Source organism: Pongo pygmaeus, chromosome 18 (genome assembly GCF_028885625.2).
Source record: "Pongo pygmaeus isolate AG05252 chromosome 18, NHGRI_mPonPyg2-v2.0_pri, whole genome shotgun sequence".
NCBI classification, from domain to species: Eukaryota; Metazoa; Chordata; class Mammalia; order Primates; family Hominidae; genus Pongo; species Pongo pygmaeus.
The window spans coordinates 593,407-617,651 of NC_072391.2; the positions used below are offsets into that span (position 1 = coordinate 593,407).

Below are 24,245 nucleotides of genomic sequence, written 5' to 3' on the forward strand. Positions count from 1 at the left end.
CACTCTGTCACCCAGGCTGGAGTGCAGTGGTGCTATCTTGGCTCACTGCAACCTCCACCTCCCAGGTTCAAGTGATTCCGTGCCTCAGCCTCCTGGGTAGCTGGGATTACAGGCACCCGCCACCACACCCAGCTAATTTTTGTATTTTTAGTAGAAACAGGGTTTCACCATATTGGCCAGGCTGGTCTCGTACTCCTGGCCTCAAGTGATTCACCCACCTTGGCCTCCCAAAGTGCTGGGATTACAGTGAGCCACTGCGTCTGGCCCTCAGGCTTACTTTAGAAATGAGAAGGTGAAGGTGGGTCCAGAGCGGAGTGTGTGAGTTCCAGGCTTGGCAGGGTGCCCTGGCATCCAGCTTATGGGGAATCTGAGTTTCTGTAGCATCTGCCTCATTGTTCCTGTGTCCGTGGAGAATTCTTTCCATCCCAAACCATCCTGTCTAAGCTCTGAGGAGGCACAGGTGGCTCTAAGGAGGCACTGGCTTTTGCCTGCAGGGGCACCATCCTCTGCTACAGGTCTAACGGGAACTTGGTGAAATAAGCAGGCCCCACTGCCTGGACCTCCCTCCCTTCGTAGGAGGACAGATGCTCTGCTCAGGGCTCCATGAGCTGTTTGAGAGAAAGTGTGGGTTTGTTCTTAGAAACATCATGCTTCCTGTTGGGGACTCAGGGTCCACACTGGCCAGGGAAGGGCATCGGGCATCTGTCAGAAGTACCAGTCCATTGGCTTTTTAAAAGCTGGTCCAAGGTCAGGCGCAGTGGCTCATGCCTGTAATCCCAGCACTTTGGGAGGTTGAGGCAGGAGAATTGCTTCAACCCAGGAGGTGGAGTTTGCAGTGAGCCGAGATTGCGCCACTGCACTCCAGCCTGGGCGACAGAGCAGGACTCTGTCTCCAAAAAAAAAAAAAAGAAAGAAATTTTAGGCTGGGCATGGTGGCTCACGCCTGTAATCCCAGCACTTTGGGAGGCCAAGGTGGGCAGATCACAAGGTCAGGAGTTTGAGACCAGCCTGACCAACATGGTAAAACCCTGTCTCTACTAAAAATACAAAAATTAGTTGGGTGTGGTGGCGCGTGCCTGTAATCCCAGCTACTCAGGAGGCTGAGGCAGAATCGCTTGAACCTGGGAGGCAGAGGTTGCAGTGAGCCAAGATCACACCATTGCACTCCAGCCTGGGTAACAGAGCAAGACTCCGTCTCAAAAAAAAAAAAAAAAAAATTAGGCATTGTGGCAGGCGCCCGTAATCCCTGCTACTTGGGAGGCTGAGGCAGGAGAATTGCTTGGACCTGGGAGGCAGAGGTTGCAGTGAGCCGAGATGGCGCCACTGCACTCCAGCCTCGGCAACAAGAGCGAGACTCTATCAAAAAAAAGAAAAAAGAAATTTTAGGCTACGTACTGAACCACCGAACCTGATGTTGTAATAAGCACACTTTTTAGAGTCAGCGGCGGGTCTTCCTGGTGCCCCTGGGGTGAGTCTTTGTCACTGACGACTCTGGGGCAGTGTGGCCCCTGTGAGTGTGCAGTCCTGTTGGGGTAGCTGGCAGTTGCCCTCAAACCGTCTCGGACCTGTGCGCTGGGCTTCGCATCCTGCTCCGTCATGCCTTCCCCACAGGCCCAGCCTCTGACAGACATCCTGGGCCTGCCTGCTTTCCTGGCCACTCCCGCCTTTTCCTGCCTGGCATCCCGCAGGCCCAGCACAGGCCAGCCCTGTCCTGAGTGGGCCCTGGGCCCTGCCGTCCTGCAGGAGTGGGAGCTGCCCAGGGACGGTGAGTAGCACGAGAGCTGGGGTTTCTTACCGTGCCCTCCTGGTTACAGTGGATGCTCTTGAGGAATGACTTAGTTTTTATGAATTACTTCCTTAGATTCTAGGGGAGATTATAATTGGACACCCAGAGTAGGTACACTCCACAGCACTCCCTGTTCCCTTGTGGCTTTAGAAGCAGCTGGCAGGGATTTTCCACCCACCAGTGACACTTGCACCCTGCAGTCCTTGTTTCTGTGCTTTGAAAAGCACCTTCCTGGGTTGTCTTTCTTGGTTCCATGAGGTGGTCACCTTGTGAGACAAGAATTTATAACCCCCGTTTGCGGCAGGGCTCCAGGTGGTTGAGTCACGCGTCTGAGGTCACATGGCTTTTAATAAAGGGGCCAAAGATGGAACTGGGGCCTCCCGCAAGTGCGCCAGGCTCCTGGCAGCTCGGCCTGGCCCTTCGCATCCCTTCCAGTGAGGCTCAGGTGGGTGCTGCCTGGGGTGGGACCCTCTGGTAGCCCTCGCAGGTCTTAGCACACTGTCTACTTCTTTTTTTCTTTTCTTTTTTTTTTTTTTGAGATGGAGTCTTGCTCTGTTGCCAGGCTGGAGTGCAGTGGCATGATCTTGGCTCACTGCAGCCTCTGCCTCCTGGGTTCAAGCGATTCTCCTGTCTCAGCCTCCCAAGTAGTTGGGACTGCAGGCACGTGCCACTACACCTGGCTAATTTTTGTATTTTCACTAGAGACGGGGTTTCACCATATTGGCTAGGCTGGTCTCGAACTCCTGACCTTGTGATCCACCCGCCTCGGCCTCCCAAAGTGCTGGGATTACAGGCATTAACCACGGCACCCAGCCACTTTGTCTGCTTCTTATGATACTAGAACTAGAGTGCAAAGGGCATCTTTTTCTGCTGGGACTGCAGCTTTTCTGAAATCTTGTTTATTTGCAAATTGTGTTAACCTCAGAGTCTTCTGAGCATGAAATGTTGGCCACTTTTCCTAACCAGCAATTTCATTTTCATTAAGGTTGAAATTATAAATTGAAAATGTTGGCTGGGCATGGTGGCTCACGCCTGTAATCTCAGCACTTTGGGAGGCTGAGGTGGGCAGATCTCTTGAAGCCAGGAGTTCAAGACCAGCCTGGGCAACATAGCAAAACCTCGTCTCTACAGAAAATACAAAAATTAGCTGGGCACAGTGGTGCATGCCTGTAATCCCAGCTACTTTGGTGGCTGAGACACAAGAATCACTTGAATCCGGGAGGCAAAGTTTACAGTGAGCTGAGATGGTGCCACTGCACTCCAGCCTGGGTGACAGAGTGAGACCCTGTCTCAAAAAACAAGAACAATTAGAAAAAGAAAAAAAAAAGTTCTGTTTAATAGTTCTTTAGTTTTGTGTTCATTTGTACGATCCACAAATATTTACTATCTACCTATACCTGGTCCTATGCTAGGTGCTAGATACTTAAGAGTAAAAACAAGTTGGGTGTGGTGGCTTATGCCTATAATCTCAGCACTTCGGGAGGCTAAGGCAGGCAGATCACTTGAGCTCAGGAGTTTGGGACTAGCCTGAGCAACATGGCAAAACCCCATCTCTACAAAAAAATACAAAATTAGCGAAGTGTGGTGGCTCACACCTATAGTCCCAGCTACTCAGGAGGCTGAGGTAGGAGGATTGCTTGAGCCCAGGAGTTTGAAGCTGCAGTGAGCCAAGATTGCACTACTGCACTCCAGCCTGGGTGTCACAGTGAGACTCTATCTCAAAAAAAACACAGCAGTAAAAACAGTAAAAACAATTGGTTGTGATGGCTCGTGCCTGTAATCTGAGCAGCATGGAGGATCACTTGAGGTGAGGAGTGGAAGACCAGCCTGGGCAACAGAGTGAGACCCTGATTCAAAATAAATAAATAAACAAACAAACAACTGAGCCAGTTGTGGTGGCACCTGTAGTTCCCAGCTACAGCTAGATCCTGTCTCTATTTTATTAAAATAAAAAAAAAATTACTCTGCCAGGCTCAGTAGCTCACACCTGTAGTTCTAGCACTTTGAGAGGCCAAGGCTGGTGGATCACTTGAGCACAGGAGTTCAAGACCAGCCTGGAAAACAAGGCAAAACTCCATTTCTACAAAATTTCAAAAAATTAGGCATGGTGGCTTTCACCTGTGGTCTCAGCCACTCAGGAGGCTGAGGTGGGAGGATCACTTGAGCCCAGGAGATCAAGGCTGCAGTGAGCTGAGATTACACCGTTGCACTCCAGCCTGGGCCTCAAAGAGAGACACTGTCTCAAACAACAACAACAAAAACTACTCAGAGTACCTTGTTTTCTGCTCTCAGACATGTACCTGTTTTTCATTTAAAAAAAAGTTGAATTCAGCCGGGCACGGTGGCTCACACCTGTAATCCCAGCACTTTGGGAGGCCGAGGTGGATCACCTGAGGTTAGGAGTTTGAGACCAGCCTGGCCAACATGGTGAAACCCCATCTCTACTAAAAACCCAAAAATTAGCGGCATGGTGGCACGCACCTGTAATCCCAGCTACTCAGGAGCCTGAGGCAGGAGAATCTTTTGAACCCGGGTAGGTTCAAAAGAATCTTTTTGAACCCGGGTGGGTGTAGGTTGCAGTGACGAGATTGCACCACTGCACTCCAGCCTGGGCAGGAAGAGTAAAACTCCTTCTCCCAAAAAAAAAAAAAAAAAAAAAAGTTGAATTGTGTTTTATTCATTTTATTTTCATTTTTGAAATAGAGGCTCACTCTGTCGCCCAAGCTGGAGCTTAATGGCGTGATCTCGGCCCACTGCAACCTCTTTGTCCCAGGTTGAAGCCATTCTCCTGCTTCAGCCTCCTGAGTAGCTGGAATTACAGACATGTGCCACCACACTTGGCTAATTATATTTATTTTATTTATTTATTTATATATTTTTGAGACGGAGTCTCGCTCTGTCGCCCAGGCTGGAGTGCAGTGGCGTGATCTCAGTTCACTGCAACCTCCGCCTCCCGGGTTCAAGCGACTCTCCTGCCTCAGTCTCCTGAGTAGCTGAGACTACAGATGCCCGCCACCACACCTGGCTAATTTTTGTATTTTTAGTAGGGACAGGGTTTCACCATTTTGGCCAGACTGGTCTCGAACTCCTGACCTTGTGATCCGCCTGCCTTGGCTTCCCAAAGTGCTGGGATTACAGGCGTGAGCCACTGCGCCCGGCCTATATTTATTTATTTTAATTTAATTTTTTTTTTTCAGACAGAGTTTTGCTCTTGTTGCCCAGGCTCGAGTGCAATGGAGTGATCTCAGCTCACCACAACATCCATCTCCCTGGTTCAAGCAATTCTCCTGCCTCAGCCTCCTGAGTAGCTGCGATACAGGAGTTCGCCACCACGTCCGGCTAATTTTGTATTTTCAGTAGAGACGGGGTTTCTCCATATTGGTCAGGCTGGTCTCGAACTCCCAACCTCAGGGGATCCTTCTGCCTCGGCCTCCCAAAGTGCTGGGATTACAGGAGTGAGCCATTGCGGCCAGCTGTTATATTTATTTTTAATTAATTAGTTTTTTTGAGACGGGTCTTTATCACTCAGGTTGGAGCACAGTGGTGTGATCACATCTCACTGCAGCCTCAACCGTTTGGGCTCAAACGGTCCACCTGGCTGGCACGGTGGCTCACTCTTGTAATCCCACCACTTTGGAAGGCTGAGGCGGGTGGATCACCTGAGGTTAGGAGTTTGAGACCAGCCTGGCCAACATGGTGAAACCCCATCTCTACTAGAAATACAAAACTTAGCTAGGCATGATGGTACGTGCTTGTCTTCCCAGCTACTCAGGAGGCTGAGGCAGGAGAATCACTTGAACACAGGCCATGTAGGTTGCAGTGAGCTGTGATCATGCCACTACGTTCCAGTCTGGGTGATAGAGTGAGACCGTGTCTCAAAAAAAACCCCAAAAAACAAAAAGCAAGCTCCTCCGTCAGTCTCTTGAGCAGCTGGGACCTACAAGCAGGTGCCACCACACCTGGCTAATTTTTGTATTTTTGGTAGAGACAAGTTTCACTTCGTTGGCCAGGCTGGTCTTGAGCTCCTGGGTTCAAGCGATCCACCCACCGGGGCCTCCGAAAGTACTGGGATTACAGGCGTGAGTCACCGCGCCCGGCCTGAATTGTGTTTTATAAGTTATGTCTCTGCTTAGAGACAGTTGGGACTTCAGGCGTCAGACCCCTCCCTCCACACTGCCCTCTCCAGGGCCTTGCAGCAGTGAGGTGTGGGGCGTTCGCAGTTCCCCTCCCATCCTGTGCCCGCTGACTGCTGGCGCACTCTCTCCTAGGCCAACGAGGTGACGGACAGCGCGTACATGGGCTCCGAGAGCACCTACAGTGAGTGTGAGACCTTCACGGATGAGGACACCAGCACCCTGGTGCACCCTGAGCTGCAACCTGAAGGGGATGCAGACAGTGCCGGCGGCTCGGCCATACCCTCCGAGTGCCTGGACGCCATGGAGGAACCCGACCATGGTGCCCTGCTGCTGCTCCCAGGCAGGTCTGTACCCCACCACGGGCCTCCTGGAGAGGCCTTTGGGATGTGGCACCCTGTGGAGGTGTCTGATGGGCAGACTGGGGTCTTGGAGGAGTGCGTGCTGGTTAGTGTCCATTACGTGGGGGTGGGGCTTGGCCCTGCAGTAGCTCCTGACCTTCCTGGGATGAGCCCACACCGCCCTGCCCCCTTGCCCGAGCGGTCTCCCTGTTCCAGCTGACTTCCCTGCCAGGACGACTGTGGTTTCAAATGTTGCTCAGCATCTTTAGCTGTAGAGATAGAAATTATAGAAGTGAATGTCTCGGCAGGGTTTTGGAACCCGTTCACCTTTGCGGCACCCCTGAGGAGGCCATGTTCTCTCCCCACCTGTCCCCCACCCTCAGGATTTCTGTAGCCCCTGTATTTCGAGCTAAGTGGGGCTGGAGTAGAGGGACGGGCAGAGTCTGGGAGAAGGTCAGATGAAGGAGGTGTCCAGTGGCTCATGTGGATCCGTGCTTTCCGTGTTGCCCCTGCTACTGGAAATTCCACTCAGCATGCTGAAATGTAATTGTGAAGCAAAAATTAAATTCTCAGCCCCCCAGCCAACTGATGGACCCCTCTCAGCCTCAGGCGTTGCTCAGTCAACCTGAAAATCTAGTTCAGGCCATCGTTTGGGAGGTCAGGCAGGCCTCATTAGGCCCCTCCCTTTGGAATTCAGGCCCAGCTGACCAGCATTCACATTAAACAGAGACTGACAAAGGCGGACTTTTTATAGCAGCAACAGCACACCACATTCCAGCCTGACTCTAGTGTAGCATCACATGACAGGTGGCAGGCCCTGAAAGAAATCCGAGTATTTTACCCCAAAATATATTTCTTTGACATATTTCAGAATGGCCCTACCGGACTGTCTCTTGTGGGGAAAGTCTGCACCCTGTAGAGAATCTCCTCCCTTCCCAGGTCTTTTCCCTGATGCAGGAGGGAATTAACTCGGAGTCTGGCACCTTGTGAGGTCTGCTGCCTGCTGCCTGGAGGCCTCATCTGCTTGATAAAGCCTTAGTCTCCACAGCCCCTTATCTTAAGCCGAGGCATTCCTTTCTATTGATTCCAAGTCTTTAGATAATAACTCTTTCAAACAAACAATTGCCAATCAGAAGATCTTTGCATCTGCTTTGACCTGGAAGCCCTCCTGTCCCCCACTTAGAGCTGTCCCACGTTTCCTGACTGAAGCAGCATCTTGCATGTAGGGTTGATGTCTTCTGTCTCCCCAAGATGTATAAACCCGGCAGTAGCCTGATCCCCTTGGGCACATGCTCTCAGGGCTTCCTGGGGCGGCATCACGGGCTGTTAGTCACTCTTATTTGGCTCAGAATAAACCTCTTCAAATATTTTACAGAGTTTAAGTCTTTTTGCCAACATAATATACCCACAAGTAAATGCCCATGTTGTAAGTGCACAGCCAGCAGGTTTTTCAAACTGACCATTCCCACGGCCTTTTTCTCAGGCAAGAACAAAACACTCCCACACCCAGGGTCCTCCCAGGCCCCTGACAACAGCCAGCTCTGCACCGGCCCTGCATCTTCCTTAAGTTCCCCCACACAGCGAGGTCATTCTTGCTGTGCCTGGCGTCTTCCACTTGCTGTTGCGCTTGTGGATTTAGCCCTATTTTTTTTTTTTTTTTTTTGAGACGGAGTCTTGCTCTGTCGCCTAGGCTGGAGTGCAGTGGTGCGATCTCAGCTCACTGCAGCCTCTGCCTCCTGGGTTCCAGCGATTCTCCTGCCTCAGCCTCCTGGGTAGCTGGGATTACAGGCGCACGCTACCACGCCTGGCTAATTTTTGTATTTTTTAGTAGAGACGGGGTTTCACCATGTTGGTCAGGCTGGTCTCCAACTCCTAACCTCAGGTGATCTGCCCGCCTCGGCCTCCCAAAGTGCTGGGATTACAGGTGTAAGCCACCGTGTCTGGCCGTGCATTGCTGTAAATTTTTTACTTTTATTATTCTATTGCGAGAACATGCTGTGACTTTAAAATTTATTCTCCTGTTGACGGCAGTGGGTAGTTTACCATTTTTGGTTTTGAGGGTGAAGCTGCTATAGGAATTCTACGGGAGCATGGTACGGCCCTAAGCAGGATGGTCATCAGGAGCATGTCCCTTCAGCCTTGCAAGTTCCTGCAGGGGCTGCAGGGTCACCTGCTTCTGGCATCTGTGGCTCCTGGGCTCCCTGACCTCAGCAGCACGTGGCCGTGTCTGCTCTCCTGCTCACCTTGTGCGGGGCGTGCAGAGACCGTACCATGTGCTTCTTACTTGCGCTTCCCGGGTGACTGATAAGGTGTGCACCTTTCATCAGGGTTGGGAGCTCCTCTGCCTGCTCACTGATTGCAGGAGGGGTCTGCAGACTTTTTCTCTAGAAGAGTTGCAGGCCACATGGCCCCCGTGGCAACTGCTCGGCCCGGCTGTTGTGCCGCAGAAGCAGCCAAAGGCACGTGGGTCAGTGAGATATGGCTGTGTCCCAGTGAAACAATTTTCAGAAACAGGCCATGGCAGGATTGGCAGGATTTGGCCTGCCCCTGGTCTGTTGGGTCCTCTGTCTTTTTCTCACTGATTATCGGAGTCCTTTAGATATGAGTCCCTTATGGGGTGTGTGTATCACAGATCCTTTTTCCTGCTCTGTGGGTCTCCTTTTCACCTTTTGAGGAAGAGATTTTTGTTTTTGTTTTTTTGTCAAGATGGAGTCTAGCTCTGTTGCCCAGGCTGGAGTGCAGTGGTGCCATCTTGGCTGACTGCAACCTCTGCCTCCCGGGCTCAAGCGATTCTCCTGCCTCAGCCTCCCAAGTAGCTGGGATTACAGGCACCTGCCATGGCGCCCAGTTAATTTTTGTAGTTTTAGTAGAGATAGGGTTTCACCATCTTGGCCAGGCTGGTCTCGAACTCCTGACCTTGTGATCCACCCGCGTTGGCCTCCCAAAGTGCTGGGATTACAGGCATGAGCCACTGCCCCTGGCCAGAACAGATGTTTTTAATTTTGCTATAGTTGAGCTAGTCCATTTTTCTTTTATGTTCATTAGCACTTTTGTGTCCCACTTAATAAATCTTTGCTTACTACACAGTCACTATGATGTTTACTTACGCTTTCTTTTAAAAGTGTTATTGTTTTACCTTCATATTCAGATCTGTGATCGCTACATAATTTTTTTATTTTGTTTTGTTTTGAGACAGTCTTGCTGTGTTACCCAGGCTGCAGTGCAGTGGCACAATCTTGGGTCACTGCAGTCTCTGCCTCCCGGATTCAAGTAATTCTCTTGCCTTAGCCTCCTGATTAGCTGGGACTACTGGCGCCCGCCACCATGCCTGGCTAATTTTTTTGTATTTTTGGTAGAGATAGGGTTTCGCCATATTGGCCAGGCTGACCTCAAACTGCCAGCCTCAAGTGATCTGCCCTCCTTGGCCTCCCAAAATGCTGGGATTACAGGCATGTATTTTCTCACTAGTTTTTAAGCAGTATAACTCTTGGTGGGGCGTGGTGGCTCATGCCTGTAATTCTAGCCCTTTGAGGGGCCGAGGCAGGTGGATCATGAGGTCAGGAGTTTGAGACCAGCCTGGCCAACTTGGTAAAACCCCATCTCTACTAAAAATACAAAAACTAGCTGGGCCTGGTGGCACGCACCTGTAATCCCAGCTACTCACGAGGCTAAGGCAGGAGAATCGCTTGAACCCAGAGAGGCAGAGTTTGCAGTGAGCCGAGATGGCACCCCTGCATTTCAGCCCGGGCGACAGAGCGAGACTCTGTCTCAAAAAAAAAAAAAAAAAAACAAAAGTATAACTCTTTTGGGGGACACACATTTTGAACAGCTCATTTGTGGCTGGATCTAACTGCTAGCTAGTGCTGCTCATTTTCTGTGGACCATGGAAAGCATGTTGGGCGTCCGGGTGCAGACCGTCCGGTTTATATAGTCTCTGCCGTGTGGCATGGGCCTCTTGGTCCCCAGTGTGACCTTGCATGTGGGCCTTCTCTGTTCCTGTCAAGCATCAGGAACAACTGTCCTGAGGAGAGGAGGAGATGGGGTGGTGAGGGGTGCTGAGCCCCTCGTCATTGCTTCTGAGGGAGTAGCAGGTTTCACCATGGTGGCCCGGGGAGGCGGGGAAGGGCCTCCTGGCCGATGGACCAGTGTGTTTTCCTCTCGCTGATTCTCCTCCCCTCAGAGGGCAGTTTTCTGTCACAGTATCTGAGCCTGTTGGTAAAACAAGCACCCAATCATAAGAAACAGAAAATAAGGTCTTCTTGTAACATAGCCTAATTTTAGATGGAGGCTGTGGAAGGGAGCCATACCTCCCTGTCACTGTGTAGGAAGGAAGGGGCTGATGCAGACAGGCAGCGCCAAGTTGAAGACCCTATTGGGAGGCCATGAAGTGGCGCAGGCCTCCTGGTTTTGGTTTCTTTTTTTTTTTTTTGAGACGGAGTCTGGCTCTGTCGCCCAGGCTGGAGTGCAGTGGTGCGATCTCGGCTCACTGCAAGCTCCACCTCCCAGGTTCACGCCATTCTCCTGTCTCAGCCTCCCGAGTAGCTGGGATTACAGGCGCCTGCCACCACCCCCAAGTAATTTTTTGTATTTTTAGTAGAGATGGGGTTTCACTGTGTTAGCCAGAATGGTCTCGATCTCCTGATCTGCCCACCTTGACCTCCCAGAGTGCTGGGATTACAGGCGTCAGCCACCGCGCCCGGCCCTGGTTTAAGCCTGCGTGTTTAAGGCCACGGGATTCATCCTGAGCTGTCCCAGGAGTGGTGCGTGGTGGGCATTTCTGTGGGTGTGAAATTGGAACTTCTCACAGCTGAGCACAGTGGGTCCGGGCAGAGCAGAGTGCGCAGTCCTCCTGACTCTGCCCCCTTCTCCTGGGCACGAGGAGTCGCCTCACTCTCCCAGGCCCCTTTCTTTCCTGGAGCGGAGCAGTGCCCGGCCTGCACGGAAGGTTCTCCTGAGGACTCCTGCGGGAGGGTGGGAGTGGGGACCGCTAGAGCACAGGAGCCACTGAAGGCACAGCTGTTTCCCATTGCCCCCGGCCGCTGTGTTTTCCAGAACTTGGCTGTGGAGGAGTCACTCCCTTCAGAAGGAGGATGGGTACTTGGAAACCCCTTCCTTTTCCCTGTTGCAATTGCTGTTAAGTTTTAGATTAAAGTAGAAGTTTGAACTGCATCGCCCAGTGGTTGTGTGAGGACAGCAGCTCCGTAGAGAACAGGCGAAGGTGCTTGAACCCAGATGTTGGTTTGTGTCGACCTGTGCTGTCCCGTGTGGGGCTGCGGAACTCGTGACATGGGAGGGCACACGAGTGAGGAGTGTGAAGAGGCTGGAGGTTTTGAAATGACTGCATGTTCGGCTAAGTAAAATTTTTTGTTAAAATATATTTGGGCCAGGCGCGGTGGCTCATGCCTGTAATCCCAACACCTTGGGAGGCCAAGGTGGGTGGATCACGAGGTCAGGAGATCGAGACCATCCTGGCTAACACGGTGAAACCCGATCTCTACTAAAAATACAAAAAATTAGCTGGGCGTGGTGGCGGGCACCTGTAGTCCCAGCTACTCGGGAGGCGGAGGCAGGAGAATGGTGTGAACCTGGGAGGCAGAGCTTGCAGTGAGCCGAGATCGCACCACTGCACTCCAGCCTGGGCGATAGAGCCAGACTCTATCTCAAAAAAAAAATAAATCTGTTTCTTTACCTTTTTTTTTTTTTTTTTGAGACAGGGCCTTGCTGTGTCACCCAGGCTGGAGTATAGTGGCATCATCACTGCTCACTGCAGCCTCGGCCTCCCAGGCTCAAGTGATCTTCCCACTTCAGCCTCCCGAGTACCTGGGACTACAGTCGTGTGCATCCACGCCTTGGTGATTTAAAAATTTTTTTTGCAGTTGAGGCCTCCCCCTGTTGCCCAGGCTGGTCTCAAACTCCTGAGCTCAAGCCATCTGCTTGCCTTGGCCTCCCAAAGTGCTGGGATTACATGTGTGAGCCACCACACCCAGCCCACTTTTTTTTTTGTTGTTAAACGTGGCTCCCAGGACTCACGTGTGGCTTGTAGCACACCCTCTGGAAAGCACCTTCCACACCCTCAGCTCGGGGGTGCCCTGGCCTTCAGTCAGAAGACATCATTTCTGTTTTACTTTGCAGGCCTTACCCCCATAGCCAGTCTGTCATCACGGTGATCGGGGGCGAGGAGCACTTTGAGGACTACGGTGAAGGCAGTGAGGCGGAGCTGTCCCCAGAGACCCTATGCAACGGGCAGCTGGGCTGCAGCGACCCCGCTTTCCTCACGCCCAGGTAATGACGCCTTGTTCCAGCACACCCTCCTCCCTCTTCTTGCCGTGGTTAGTTGTGGGAAGTTTCTCTTTTTAGTCCGTGCATTGGTAAGAGAGAACTTGCTTTCCTTGACGTCGTGTGATTAAGTAAACCATATTCGAAAATTTTAAATTTATACCTGGATTTATGAAAGTTGGGAGAAGTCCCTCTTCTCCAGCCACATCCCCAGATCACTCTAAATTTCTGAGGCTGCAGCAAGATCATGTGGCACAGAGCTGTGTTTGGACACTCGGCTTGCAGGCTCCTTAGCTGTGGGCCATGGATCACATGGTGGTCTGTGCAGGCTTTTGAGGGAGGCCTCATGATCATAAGTGAGTCTTCAGATTCATTTCCTTATAAATACCTGACATCCCCAAACTGGAAAGCTGTGACTCTGAATAAATAGAAGCATGACACGCAGCGGGCAAGATGCCCACTCACAAATGTCCAGAGTCACTCTAGGGAGTCCAGAGTCCTCTTGGCTTGGATCCAAACATGGGGGTCTCGGTACGCACGTCTGAGGGCTAGGGGCTCCCACGAGGGAGTCAGTCCCTCGAGGACGCTCCTGACTTCAGGGAGACCCTCGGCTGGCTGATGGGATTGTTGCTTCAGTCCCTTCTCCCCTTTGCTACTAGGTTGTCATCCATCTTTGCCAGCAGTCAAGGCCGAGTCTCTTTAAGCAGCCACAAGAGTCTTCCCTTGCCCGCTGCCCTCCCGCTGTTACTGAGGCCCAGGGAACCTGGGTGGAGGGCGGCGCAGGAGGGGCCGTCCCTTGTGCTGAGCAGCTCGTCTGCCCATAGGGTCCCCCTCCTTTTGTTTCCCATGTGCCCTCCTCGAAGCCGCCTGTCAGCCCTGGGTGTGGGGACCCTGCACGGATGTCCTGTGTGCTTTGGTCCCGGTGAGCGTCCTGGAAGAGCTGTGCATGAGTGAGGCATCACAGGCGGTCCTCAGAGGCAGTGTGCTTGTCTTAGGCACTTTCCTCTCCCAGCACGTGGTGGCGTCAAGACAAGGGCCAGAGGACTGGGGCATTTCTAAACTTGTGTCTCTGTGCTTGGTAATCACCTCTTCCTGCGTGTTTAGTTTGTCCCTGTCTCCTGTTCAGTGTTTTCATTGTTACCTGTTTGAAGAGTAACGTCTATGCCACATTGTATGTTTCACTTTTCACCTTTCTTTACTTGAGCTTCCAAATGGTTTCCCACAGCATGTGGGTCCCAGCGCCCGAGATGAGGCTGCCTTTGCTCCTTTGCCTTCGCGTCGCAGGCGCAGCACCCCTGCCAGTGGCCCAGAAGCCCTTGGAGGCGAAGTCACAGGGAGGTTAGCTGGCACCACCACAAAACTGAACACTGAGTTTTAACACAGGTCGGTCTTTTTGGGGTTTTTTTGAGACAGGATCTCACTTTATTGCCCAAGCTGGAGTGGTGCAATCATGGCTCACTGCAGCCTCAACCTCCCTCAGCTTCCTGAGTAGCTGGGACCACAGGTATGAGCTACTACGCCGGGCTAATTTTGTATTTTTTGTAGAGACAGGGTTTCACCACGTTGCCAAGGCTGGTCTCAAACGCCTGAGCTCAGGTGATCCACCCAAAGTGCTGGAATTACAAGCATGAGCCACCGTGCCCGGCTTTAATGCACATCTTAAAAAAATCACATAACTATTGTAGATTTATCATTCATGCATAGTTTTTGCTAGAGGTGGTTTTTGGAGTAATCATAAATATAGTACAGTAAGTACAAGTTTACCTGGAGACATGGTTCGCTATCACGTTGATGTGTTTTTGGCAAAAGACAAAGCAGTATGGTTTTTTACCTTCTTGTTAAAGAAGGGCTTTTGCTTTGCAAGGAGGCTCTCAGGCTGCCCCTGCTTTCTTCTGGGCACCTGACCCAGAGGAGCAGGTGTGTGCAGGGCCCCCTGAGGCTGGAGCTGGTGCCTGTCCTGCACTCCTGGAGGCAGCTGAGGGATGTGGGCTCACTGCGGTCTAAAGGCAAGAGCCAGAACATTGCACAGCTCATTCTCTCTCCGCGTGCTTTTGTTCCACACCATGTCCTGTCCTGTCCCCCTCGGCCCCTCGTGTGGAGTCACAGATGACTGCACGGGTCCCCATCCTCTCCTGAACAGATGCTTCTGTCTCTCTAGCACTGACCCTCTTGCCGCAAAGCTGCACAGCATCCTCACTGATGAGGCGTTTGAGTTTTACTGTAGCCAGTGCCACAAACAAATCAACCGCCTTGAGGATCTTTCTGCCCGCCTGAGTGATCTTGAAATGAATAGGTAACTGACCAGCGCCTGGCCTTGCTGTCTGTTCCCAGGGTGTGGGGGACTCCGGATACCCACAGCCCCCTTGAGGGCCTGACCTGACTCCGGTGCTTCCTGAGGCCTGGCCTGGTTGCCCCGAGGCGACCAGGAGCCTCTCAGGCAGCGGGACTCTCCCTGGGGCCCCGCTTCCCCCGCTGCACGCTGTGGGCTGCCAGGGCCCCGCCTCCCCCCTGCATGCGCAGCCCAGGCCAGTGCTTGTCTTGGTGGGAGGAAGTGATCGGTCTTTGCAAGCTGTGCTGTCTGTCCTGTGTGTGAAAGAGGGTACTTTCTGCATTTACTACAAGATTTCTTTCATTGAGCTCTTGAGACAGAATTGGGAAAGTTAAAGATTTAGTCTTTAAGAACAGAGGTATAAACAGCTTTCAGGAGTGTTAGTTTAAATGGAGTTTTGTATACTCACGGTGAGCGTGTAAGGGAGATGACTGTGTCTCAGCAGGGGAGCTTCTGTGGCTGGCCCCCATGTCTAACTCCCAGTTACAGAAGACGGTTTTGAGTGGTTTGCACATATTGACGTGCCCGTTAGGCATCGTGTTGATTTCGCTTGTGGTGAAGCCCCTGGGTGGGCAGCTCTCCAGAAGGGTCTGGTGAAGAAATGGGCCACTTTGGAGCTTTCCACAGCAGCCCTAGCCTAGCAGAAGAGGTGAGTGAGCATACAGGCTCATGCTGGCAATCTGGGACAGCTTCCTGAAGAACTGGCCCTGGCCTGTGGGGAGGGTTTGTAAAGGTGGCAGAAAGGTGAGCTATCCTGATGGTTCTAGCGTGTTTAGAGGTATCTGTGAAACTGCTTAGCTGTCTTGAGCCTGCCCTGTCCCTGCCCCAGGGGGCTTCTGCTGAGGGCAGCCCATCCTTGCTGGCGGACGCTCACTGCCCACAGCCTTATTGAGGATTCTGTCCTGCCTCTAGTTCCGTTTCCAGGGCACTTAACTCTTCTTATGTTCCGTGAAATGCTGTGAAGCACGGGGCCCCCAGCCGGTGCCCATTCAGGTGGAGAGGGTGGAGAGGATGGGGGTGGGGCCTGGCACTGATGGCCGTTCTGGAGCATCGGGGTCTTGGCAGCACTGGGGAGAAAGCAGAAGTGCTCTTTGAGGGGGCCTTCCCGGGAGACTCGAGGCCATCCAGAATCTGAGATTCCAAAGATCCGCTAACCTCTACTTTAGGGGAAATCAGTTTTCGCCTGCTGTGTGTGTTCAGCTAGGGGTTCAGGGCCCGGTGACGATGGCTCAGCCTGCTTGGGAAGGGGCCATTTGTTCTTCCCACGCAGAGACTTGCCCTCCCACTCACCGATAAGTTGAGTGCAAGCGTGTCATCTCCGTACGTGAAAGTAAGCCTGAAGACTCAGGTCTCGTCTCTCATTTTCTGAAGATTTTTGACATAGAACTGATTTTTTCCCACATTGAGAACTAGCTCCAAGATGGCCATGGTCGCCTCTGCTGGGCTTTGTGGGGGCAGAGAAGGGTTAGGATGTAGCTAAGTACAACCAGCAAGTCCTGTGGAGCCTCACGTCCAGGTTCTGCCACCCCTTTTCCTAAGACTCTATGAAGCGGGCCAGGCGCAGTGACTCACGCCTGTAATCTCAGCATTTTGGGAGGCTGAGGAGGCCGGCAGATCACTTGAGGCCAGGAGTTTGAGACCAGCCTGGCCAACATGGCGAAACCCTGTCTCTACTAAAAATATAAAAATTAGCCAGGCATGGTGGTGCACGCCTGTAGTTCCAGCTACTTGGGAGGCCGAGATGGGAGGTTCACTTGAACCCAGGAGGTGGAGGCTGTGGTGAGCCAACATTGTGCCACTGCACTCCAGCCTGGGCGACAGAGCCAAACTCTGACTCCAAAAAAAAAAAAAAAAAGACTCTACCAAGTGGTTAATATGCTATTCAATTCAACACAATCAGGACACACAACTGCCAGTCAGAATATTCTCCCCATAACCCTCAGTGGAGGAGATCTGAATCTTGCATTTTAGTTTCCATGGATTTGCCTGAAAGTAAGCTTATTTGGTCATGCTTTGTGGGTGACAAGAGGTGACTTAGTCCAGACTACCTCTGGAAGCTTTGATGTCAGATACGATGTCCAGTCACCTCAGAACAGGCCAATAGCTGTTGAATTTTCCAGGTACCCTGGAGCCTCTAAATACATTTCATTTTGTAGGAACTAAGAAGTGTGCCTTACCTGGAGGTATATTTTCTTTTTTCTTTTTTTTTGAGACAGAGTCTCGCTTTGTCACCCAGGCTGGAGTGCAGTGGCGCGATCTCGGCTCACTGCAACCTCTGTCTCCCAGATTCAAGTGATTCTCCTGCCTCAGCCTCCCAAGTAGCTGGGACTACAGGCGCCCGTCACCACGTCTGGCTAATTTTTGTATTTTTAGTAGACACGGGGTTTCACCATGTCTCAATCTCCGGACCTCGTGATCCGCCCGCCTCGACCTCCCAAAGTGCTGGGATTACAGGCTGAGCCACTGAACCTGGCCTGCCTGGAGGTATATTTTCTTTTTTTTTTTGAGACGGAGTCTCGATCTGTCACCTAGGCTGGAGTGCAGTGGTGCGATCTCGACTCACTGCAACCTCCGCCTCCTGGGTTCACTCCATTCTCCTGCCTCAGCCTCCCGAGTAGCTGGGACTACAGGCACCCGCCACAATGCCCGGCTAATTTTTTGTATTTTTGGTAGAGACAGGGTTTCACCATGTTAGCCGGGATGGTCTCAATCTCCTGACCTCGTGATCCGCCCGCCTCTGCTTCCCAAAGTGCTGGGATTACAGGTGTGAGCCACCGCACCCGGCCACCTGCAGGTATATTTTCAAATTATAAACCCTGTTGCTGGGCTGCCAGTCCAGGCCCTGAAAGATCAGTAGGTAAACTGAACGATGAGTCTGTCCTGTCCTATTAGTTCTAGGGAGTCTCAACAATAATAGGATAAAATTAAATTTGTATTAAGGCTGGGCGCGGTGCCTCATGCCTGTAATCCCAGCACTTTGCGAGGCTGAGGCAGGCGGATCACGAGGTCAGGAGATCGAGACCATCCTGGCTAACACGGTGAAACCCCATCTCTACTAAAAATATAAAAAATTAGCCGGGCGTGGTGGCAGGCGCCTGTAGTCCCAGCTACTCGGGAGGCTGAGGCAGGAGAATGGCGTGAACCCGGGAGGTGGAGCTTGCAGTGAGCCGAGATCGTGCCACTGCACTCCAGCCTGGGTGACAGAGTGAGACTCCATCTTAAAAAAAAAAAAAAACAAAAAACACCTGTGTTAAAATATACATGATTAGTCTCCAATCGAGAAAGGAGAGCCACAGAGTAATTTGAACAGGGAAAGCTTAATACTACAAAGAATGGGCTGGATGTGGGCTGAAATCACAGTGCTTTGGTAGGCTGAGGTGGGAGGATCACATGAGCCTGGGAGGTCGAGACTGCAGTGAGCTATGGTTGCACCACTGCACTTCAGCCTGGGCCACAGAGTCAGACCTTGCCTCTAAAAAAAGATAATGCAAACAAACAAACAAAAAATTTAAAAAATCATTAGGGAAAAAAAAAGAATGTCACAGGCTATGGCAGTAATGAGGCACTGGTTGGGATGAGTAAAAAGAACTCTGCAGAGCGTAGGGACAGCAGCCACAGGAGCAGCCGCCACCCAGGGCCGGGGCAGAGCCCCCCAGCTACAGTCACTGCCACCCAGGGCTGAGGTCTGCACCAGCTGCAAACAGAGTGGTGGGGACACCACCGTGCTGTCAGGGCTTGTGGGGACCCTGCCTCCTGGCTGCCAGGAAAGCTATTCTGTTGCAGGACGCTTGGCAGAGGCACCCCCTAGAGAACAGCTACCCGAATGGGGTCGGGGAAGCCCCTGGCTCTGGCAACAGTGGGCAGGATGCTCCCTGGAGGGGGTACTGGGGAGACAGCGTGTGTTGGAGGGCGCTGCAGAGAGTGGTCAGAACCAGGAGGCAAACCTCTTCCTGCTGTGTCCGCTCTACGGCTCCCTCTGCTGATGACACGCAGCATCGTGGAGGAAGAGCCTGCTAAGGGCCCAGCTCTGTTTCTACAGGGCAAGTAAAAAGGATGGACTTGGAGCTGAGGGGCTCTACATTAATACCTGGCACAGCAGCTGATTCTCCTCCAGTAGATTTTTTCTTTTTTCTTTGAGACAGAGTTTCGCTCTTTGTTGCCCAGGCTGGAGTGCAGTGGCGTGATCTCGGCTGACTGCAACCTCTGCCTCCCGGGTTCAAGCGAGTCTCCTGTCCCGGCCTCCCGAGTAGCTGGGATTACAGGCATGCGCCACCATGCCCGATTATTTTTGTATTTTTAGTAGAGATGGGGTTTCTCCATGTTGGCCAGGCTGGTCTCGAACTCCCGACCTCTAGTGATCCACCCTCCTCGACCTCCCGAAGTGCTCGGATTATAGGCATGAGCCACCATGCCCGGCCCCTCCAGTAGATTTTTCTGCCTGACCCTGGAAAGAAAATCAGAGGTGTTTTTGAGCCAGGTAAGCTGAAGAGAGATGTGACTTTGTGAGTTCCAGGACCGTGATGGTTCCCAGGCCCCGGGGGTGAGGGTGTCTTCCTGCAGGCTGAGGCTAATAGTTCAGCAGCTAGACTGTAAAATACAACTTTGGACCTCAGAAATGAGAGAGAAGGTAAGTTTGGCCCATGTGCCACTGCAGATGGTTAAATCAGACAGATGATGTATAATTGGCTACATTTACTGCCCTGAAATGGCAACGGGAAAGGTTTCCAAACTGATGCCTAGGCAGGCATTCTGAGCATGATGCATCAGTGCCTGAGTCAAAGCCAGCGGCAAACTCTCCTGTCACAGCGGGGCCTGGGTCACTTTTTACTTGGGGGCCTCTGAAGGCCAAGGGTTTGGGGGTAATTTGGCTTCAGAAGCGTTGGGACAGTGCAGCCAGCTGGTGGGACCAGGTGTGGCGCTGGCCTCTCAGTCGCGGTCTGGGGTGGCTGCATCTGGAAGCCTCTTTGGGGGCTGGAGTAACGAGACGTATGCGGCCTCACCCCGGCACCGCCCGTGTCCTTGCTGTTTTGCTGAGTGAGCATTTGTGCATGGACTTGCCTGGGGGGCCCTGCATGCCGGGAGCACTGCTGAAAGGCCGCCCACCCCATATCTCCACAGCCTGAGTTTCCTGCTTCCTCCTGCTCCTCTCTGTCTGTTCTAACAATTTTCCTGTTTATTTTGTTTTCTGCACAGTCCGACAAAGCGGCTCTCCAGCAAGAAGGTGGCAAGGTAGGTGGGTCTCTGGTTCCTGCTGAAAAACGTTCTGAAGTGGATAATTACTCATAGCTTTTTAAAAAACATTTTAAAATGTTCTTTTCCAAGGTATTTTTTAAACTCCTGCAAGTTACTTTACATGGTTTGGGGCTGAAGGTATCCTGAGGGAGTGCTGGGAAAAGGGGTTTCCAGGGCTGTGAATTTGGACCCAGATTTGTGACCACGGGGGGTACGTGTCAGAGCTTTTGGTGCTGGGCCTCTTGTGTGTTCACTAAGGTCTGGAAGGGGCCGCCATCCCCAGATGTCTGCTCTATGTTAGCTCTGAGGTAGCGAGACCCAGTGAGGAGCCTGGCTTCTCAGAGCCGGGTCTGGGCAGCTCCCCAAGGTGAGTTGAAGGTGAGGGGTGGGTCTGACTCCAATTCCTAAAGACCATTTCTTCATTTTTCAGCTTTGCATAGATCTGTTGGCTTCCTGCTATGAAAGATGGCAGCATACACTTTTATCTTCCTCCCCTACCAGTTCTTACCGAAATAAACATGCAGGGTTAAGGCCCTTCCCAGGGAGCCACGCAGTGTGGCTGCCAGGTGGCCTTTGCGGCCGTCAGAGTCTGCCTTCATGTCTTTATCTGCTTTGCCTTCCTAGTCCCCGTCCTGCTTCGTGGCCCAGCCTCTGGCAGGACTGGGAGACGCCTCTCTAGCTTCCTCTGGAACATCCCCTCTGGAGCCTCCTCTCTGCCCCGTTGTGCCGGGCGTTCTCCAGGCCTCGTGGCTGTGGTCCTGGACGGGTCTCCCCACACCAGTGGGTTCCTTTGTTTCGGGGGTTGGATCCTCTAGCTCCCTGGCCCCGTCTTTCTTCTCATTTGTTTTCTCTGTTTTTTGTCCAGCATATCTTCCTGTAGCTTCTTGAGAAAAGAGGTGCTCAGGAGATAAACTTGAGCTTGGGTTGGTTTGGACTGTGAGAGTGTGGATAGTTAGATTTTTGACGGCATTGCTTATCTTCTAGAGCTAAAGTTGTTACCATGAAGTATATAACTTTTCTGACTCGGTTTCTTTGTGACCAGCCTGAGCAACTTAGTGAAACCCTGTCTCTACCAAAAAAAAAAAAAAAAAAAAAAATGTAAAAATTAAAAAAAAAAAGAAAAATAGGCAAGGTCTTGCTGCGTTGCCCAGGCTGTAGTGCAGTGGCAATTCATAGGTACAAGCATAGCTCACGACAGCCCCAGACTCCCTGGGCTCAAGTAATCTTCCCACCTCAGCCTCCCAGAATTCTGGGATTACAGATGTAAGCCACCACACCCAGCCAAGGACGGAAACCTTTTGTTTTCCATTTTCTTTTATTTTGAGACATTGTCTTGCTCTGTCACCCGGGCTGAAGTACCGTGGTGCAATCACAGCTCACTGCAGCCTGGACCTCTCAGGCTCACTCCATCCTCCCGCCTCCTCCTCCTGAGGACCTGGGACTACAGGTGCGCATTGCCATGCCTGGCTAGTCTTTTAATTTTTAATAGAGATGGAGTTTCACTGTGTTGCCCAGCCTGGTCTTGAACTCCTGGGCTGAAGGGATCCTCCCACCTTGGCCTCCCAAAGTACTGGGATCACAGGCGTGAGCCGTCACACCTGGCCATGGATGGAAACTTTTTTCTTTTCGTTTCTCTTCTCTTTTCTTGGCTTTCTTTTCTTTTTGAGACAGTCTTCCTCTGTCTTGCTCTGTGCAGTGACGTGGTCACAGCTCACAATAGTCTTTACTTCCCAGACCTCCCAAGCTCAAGTGATCCTCCCTCCTCAGCCTCCCGAGCAGCTGAGACCACAGGCGCGTGCCACTATGCCCAGATGACTTTTTAATTTTTTGTAGAGACAGGCCCAGACTGGTCTTGAACTCCTGGGCTCTAGCAGTCCTCCCACCTCGGTCTCCCAGTATGTTGGGATTACAGGCAGGAGCCACCGTGTCCCACTTGTTTTCCATTTTCTGTCATTTTAGGGGGTAGGGGCTAGAGGAAGCAGAGGTGAACGTCATCACGCATCTTTTTCTAACTGTCTTCTTGCTCACCCCTTTCCGAAAAGCATTGAGCTGGCCGGGTGCGGTAGGTCACGCCTGTAATCCCAGCACTTTGGGAGGCTGAGGTAGGTGGATCACCTGAGGTTGGGAGTTCAAGACCAGCCTGGCCAACATGGAGAAACCCCATCTCTACTAAAAAATACAAGATTAGCCAGGTGTGGTGGCAGGTGCCTGTAATCCCAGCTACTCAGGAGACTGAGGCAGGAGAATCGCCTGAACCCTGGAGGCGGAGCTTGCAGTGAGCCGAGATCGCGCCACTGTACTCCAGCCTGGGCAACAAGAGCAAGACTCCATCTCAAAAAAAAAAATAAGGCCGGGCGCGGTGGCTCACGCCTGTAATCCCAGAACTTTGGGAGGCCGAGGCAGGCGGATCACGAGTCAGGAGATCGAGACCATCCTGCCTAACACGGTGAAACCCCGTCTCTACTAAAAATACAAAAAATTAGCCGGGCGCGGTGGCGGGTGCCTGTAGTCCCAGCTACTCGGGAGGCTGAGGCAGGAGAATGGCGTGAACCCGGGAGGCGGAGCTTGCAGTGAGCCGAGATCGCGCCACTGCACTCCAGCCTGGGCGACAGAGCGAGACTCTGTCTCAAAAAAAAAAAAAAAATAAAAATAAAAAAAAAATAAAAAAAAAAATAAAAAGAAAAGCATTGAGCTCTTAGGAATGTGACGTGCATCCCCAGCTACACTTCTGTTACCACTTCAGCATCACCTTCCTCCCCACTTCATCAAGTCTTTTACTCCAGACAGGCTGCAGCTGGTGACATGAAAGGCCAGTCAAGGCCAGCTGAGGCATCTCCTTGAGGCCTCCTGTGCCTAGGATGGGGCGCAGCCTGCAGCTGGCTGTCACAGCCTTGTGTCAGAAACACCCTTTAAAATTTAATGTTTCTTTCACGGGTACCCTTTGGTATAAAAAAAAGCCCAATCTGAGCCGGGCGCCGTGGCTCACGCCTGTAATCCCAGCACATTGGGAAGCCGAGGTGGGTGGATCATGAGGTCAGGAGTTCAAGACCAGCTTGACCAACATGGTGAAACCCCGTCTCTACTAAAAATACAAAAATTAGTCAGGCATGGTGGCGCACGTGCCTGTAATCCCAGCTACTCAGGAGCCTGAGGCAGGAGAACTGCTTGAACCCAGAAGGCAGAGGTTGCAGTGAGCCGAGATCACGCCACTGCGCTCCAGCCTGGGCGACAGAGCAAGACTCCGTCTCAAAAAAAAAAAAAAGCCCCATCTGCAGTTATCTGTCGTTAGAGTTTAGAAAACAGAGACCTCTTGTGCAGTGTGTCTATCCACGTGTAAATATATGTACGCAACATTTAATCTGCTGTTTTGCCCCAAATCTGTCACAAGAGGCTAAGGAAGTGCAAAATAACCGTCGCGATTCGCTTCTCACAGTTCTCAGCCCTTCGCACTGAACTATTGCTGAGATGGTGGGTTTTGCCAGCAGCCATTGTAGCCCCCGGGCCTGGCTGCATTGCTCACCTCCCTCAGCCTTGTTCTGTCCCTGTCCATGCGATGGAAGTGGCTTTCTCCAGTCAGCTGTGTGTGCAGGGACCGGGGGCTCCGGGCAGAGCCGAGTCATCAGGACGGGAGGAAGTGCTCACAGCAGGCAGGCTCCCGGGGCCCTGGGTGGGAGGCCTCAGGGATCCCCGTACCTCCTCGCTCACCAGCCAGGCTCGACCTACTGCCCTGTGGGGCAGGTCAGGCTTTTTCCACAGCTCCCTCTCTGGGGGAAGGGTCCTCCCAAGTGAGGGTGTAGTGTAGCTGGAGAATCCCTCTTTCTAGGGGATTTAAATAAGCAGCCCTGGCCGGACGCGGTGGTTCACGCCTGTAATCCCAGCACTTTGGGAGGCCGAGGTGCGCAGATCACGAGGTCAGGAGTTTGAGACCAGCCTGGCCAACATAGTGAAACCCCGTCTCTACTAAAAAAAAAAAAAAAAAAATACAAAAAGTTAGCTGGGCATGGTGGCAGGTGCCTGTAATCCCAGCTACCTGGGAGGCTGAGGCAGGAGAATCACTTGAACCCAGAAGGCAGAGGTTGCAGTGAGCTGAGATCACACCACTGCCCTCCAGCCCGGGTGATAGTGCAACACTCTGTCACAAAAAAACA

The 24,245-nt window shown here is 52.1% G+C and overlaps 1 protein-coding gene across 3 annotated transcripts in view; it reads left to right on the forward strand.

The window, feature by feature from the left end:
• RAB11FIP3 (RAB11 family interacting protein 3) overlaps positions 1-24,245 on the forward strand; it is a 96,278-nt gene that overhangs the window by 49,810 nt on the left and 22,223 nt on the right. Inside the window, exons 4-7 of one of the 3 annotated variants that reach the window (XM_063654120.1) lie at positions 6,055-6,266; positions 12,393-12,542; positions 14,677-14,829; positions 20,059-20,094. In XM_063654120.1, coding sequence (XP_063510190.1) covers positions 6,055-6,266; positions 12,393-12,542; positions 14,677-14,829; positions 20,059-20,094 — 551 coding nt within the window. The remainder of the gene's footprint in view (positions 1-6,054; positions 6,267-12,392; positions 12,543-14,676; positions 14,830-20,058; positions 20,095-24,245) is intronic. The other 2 variants (XM_054455251.2, XM_054455252.2) reach the window with 2 other exon arrangements.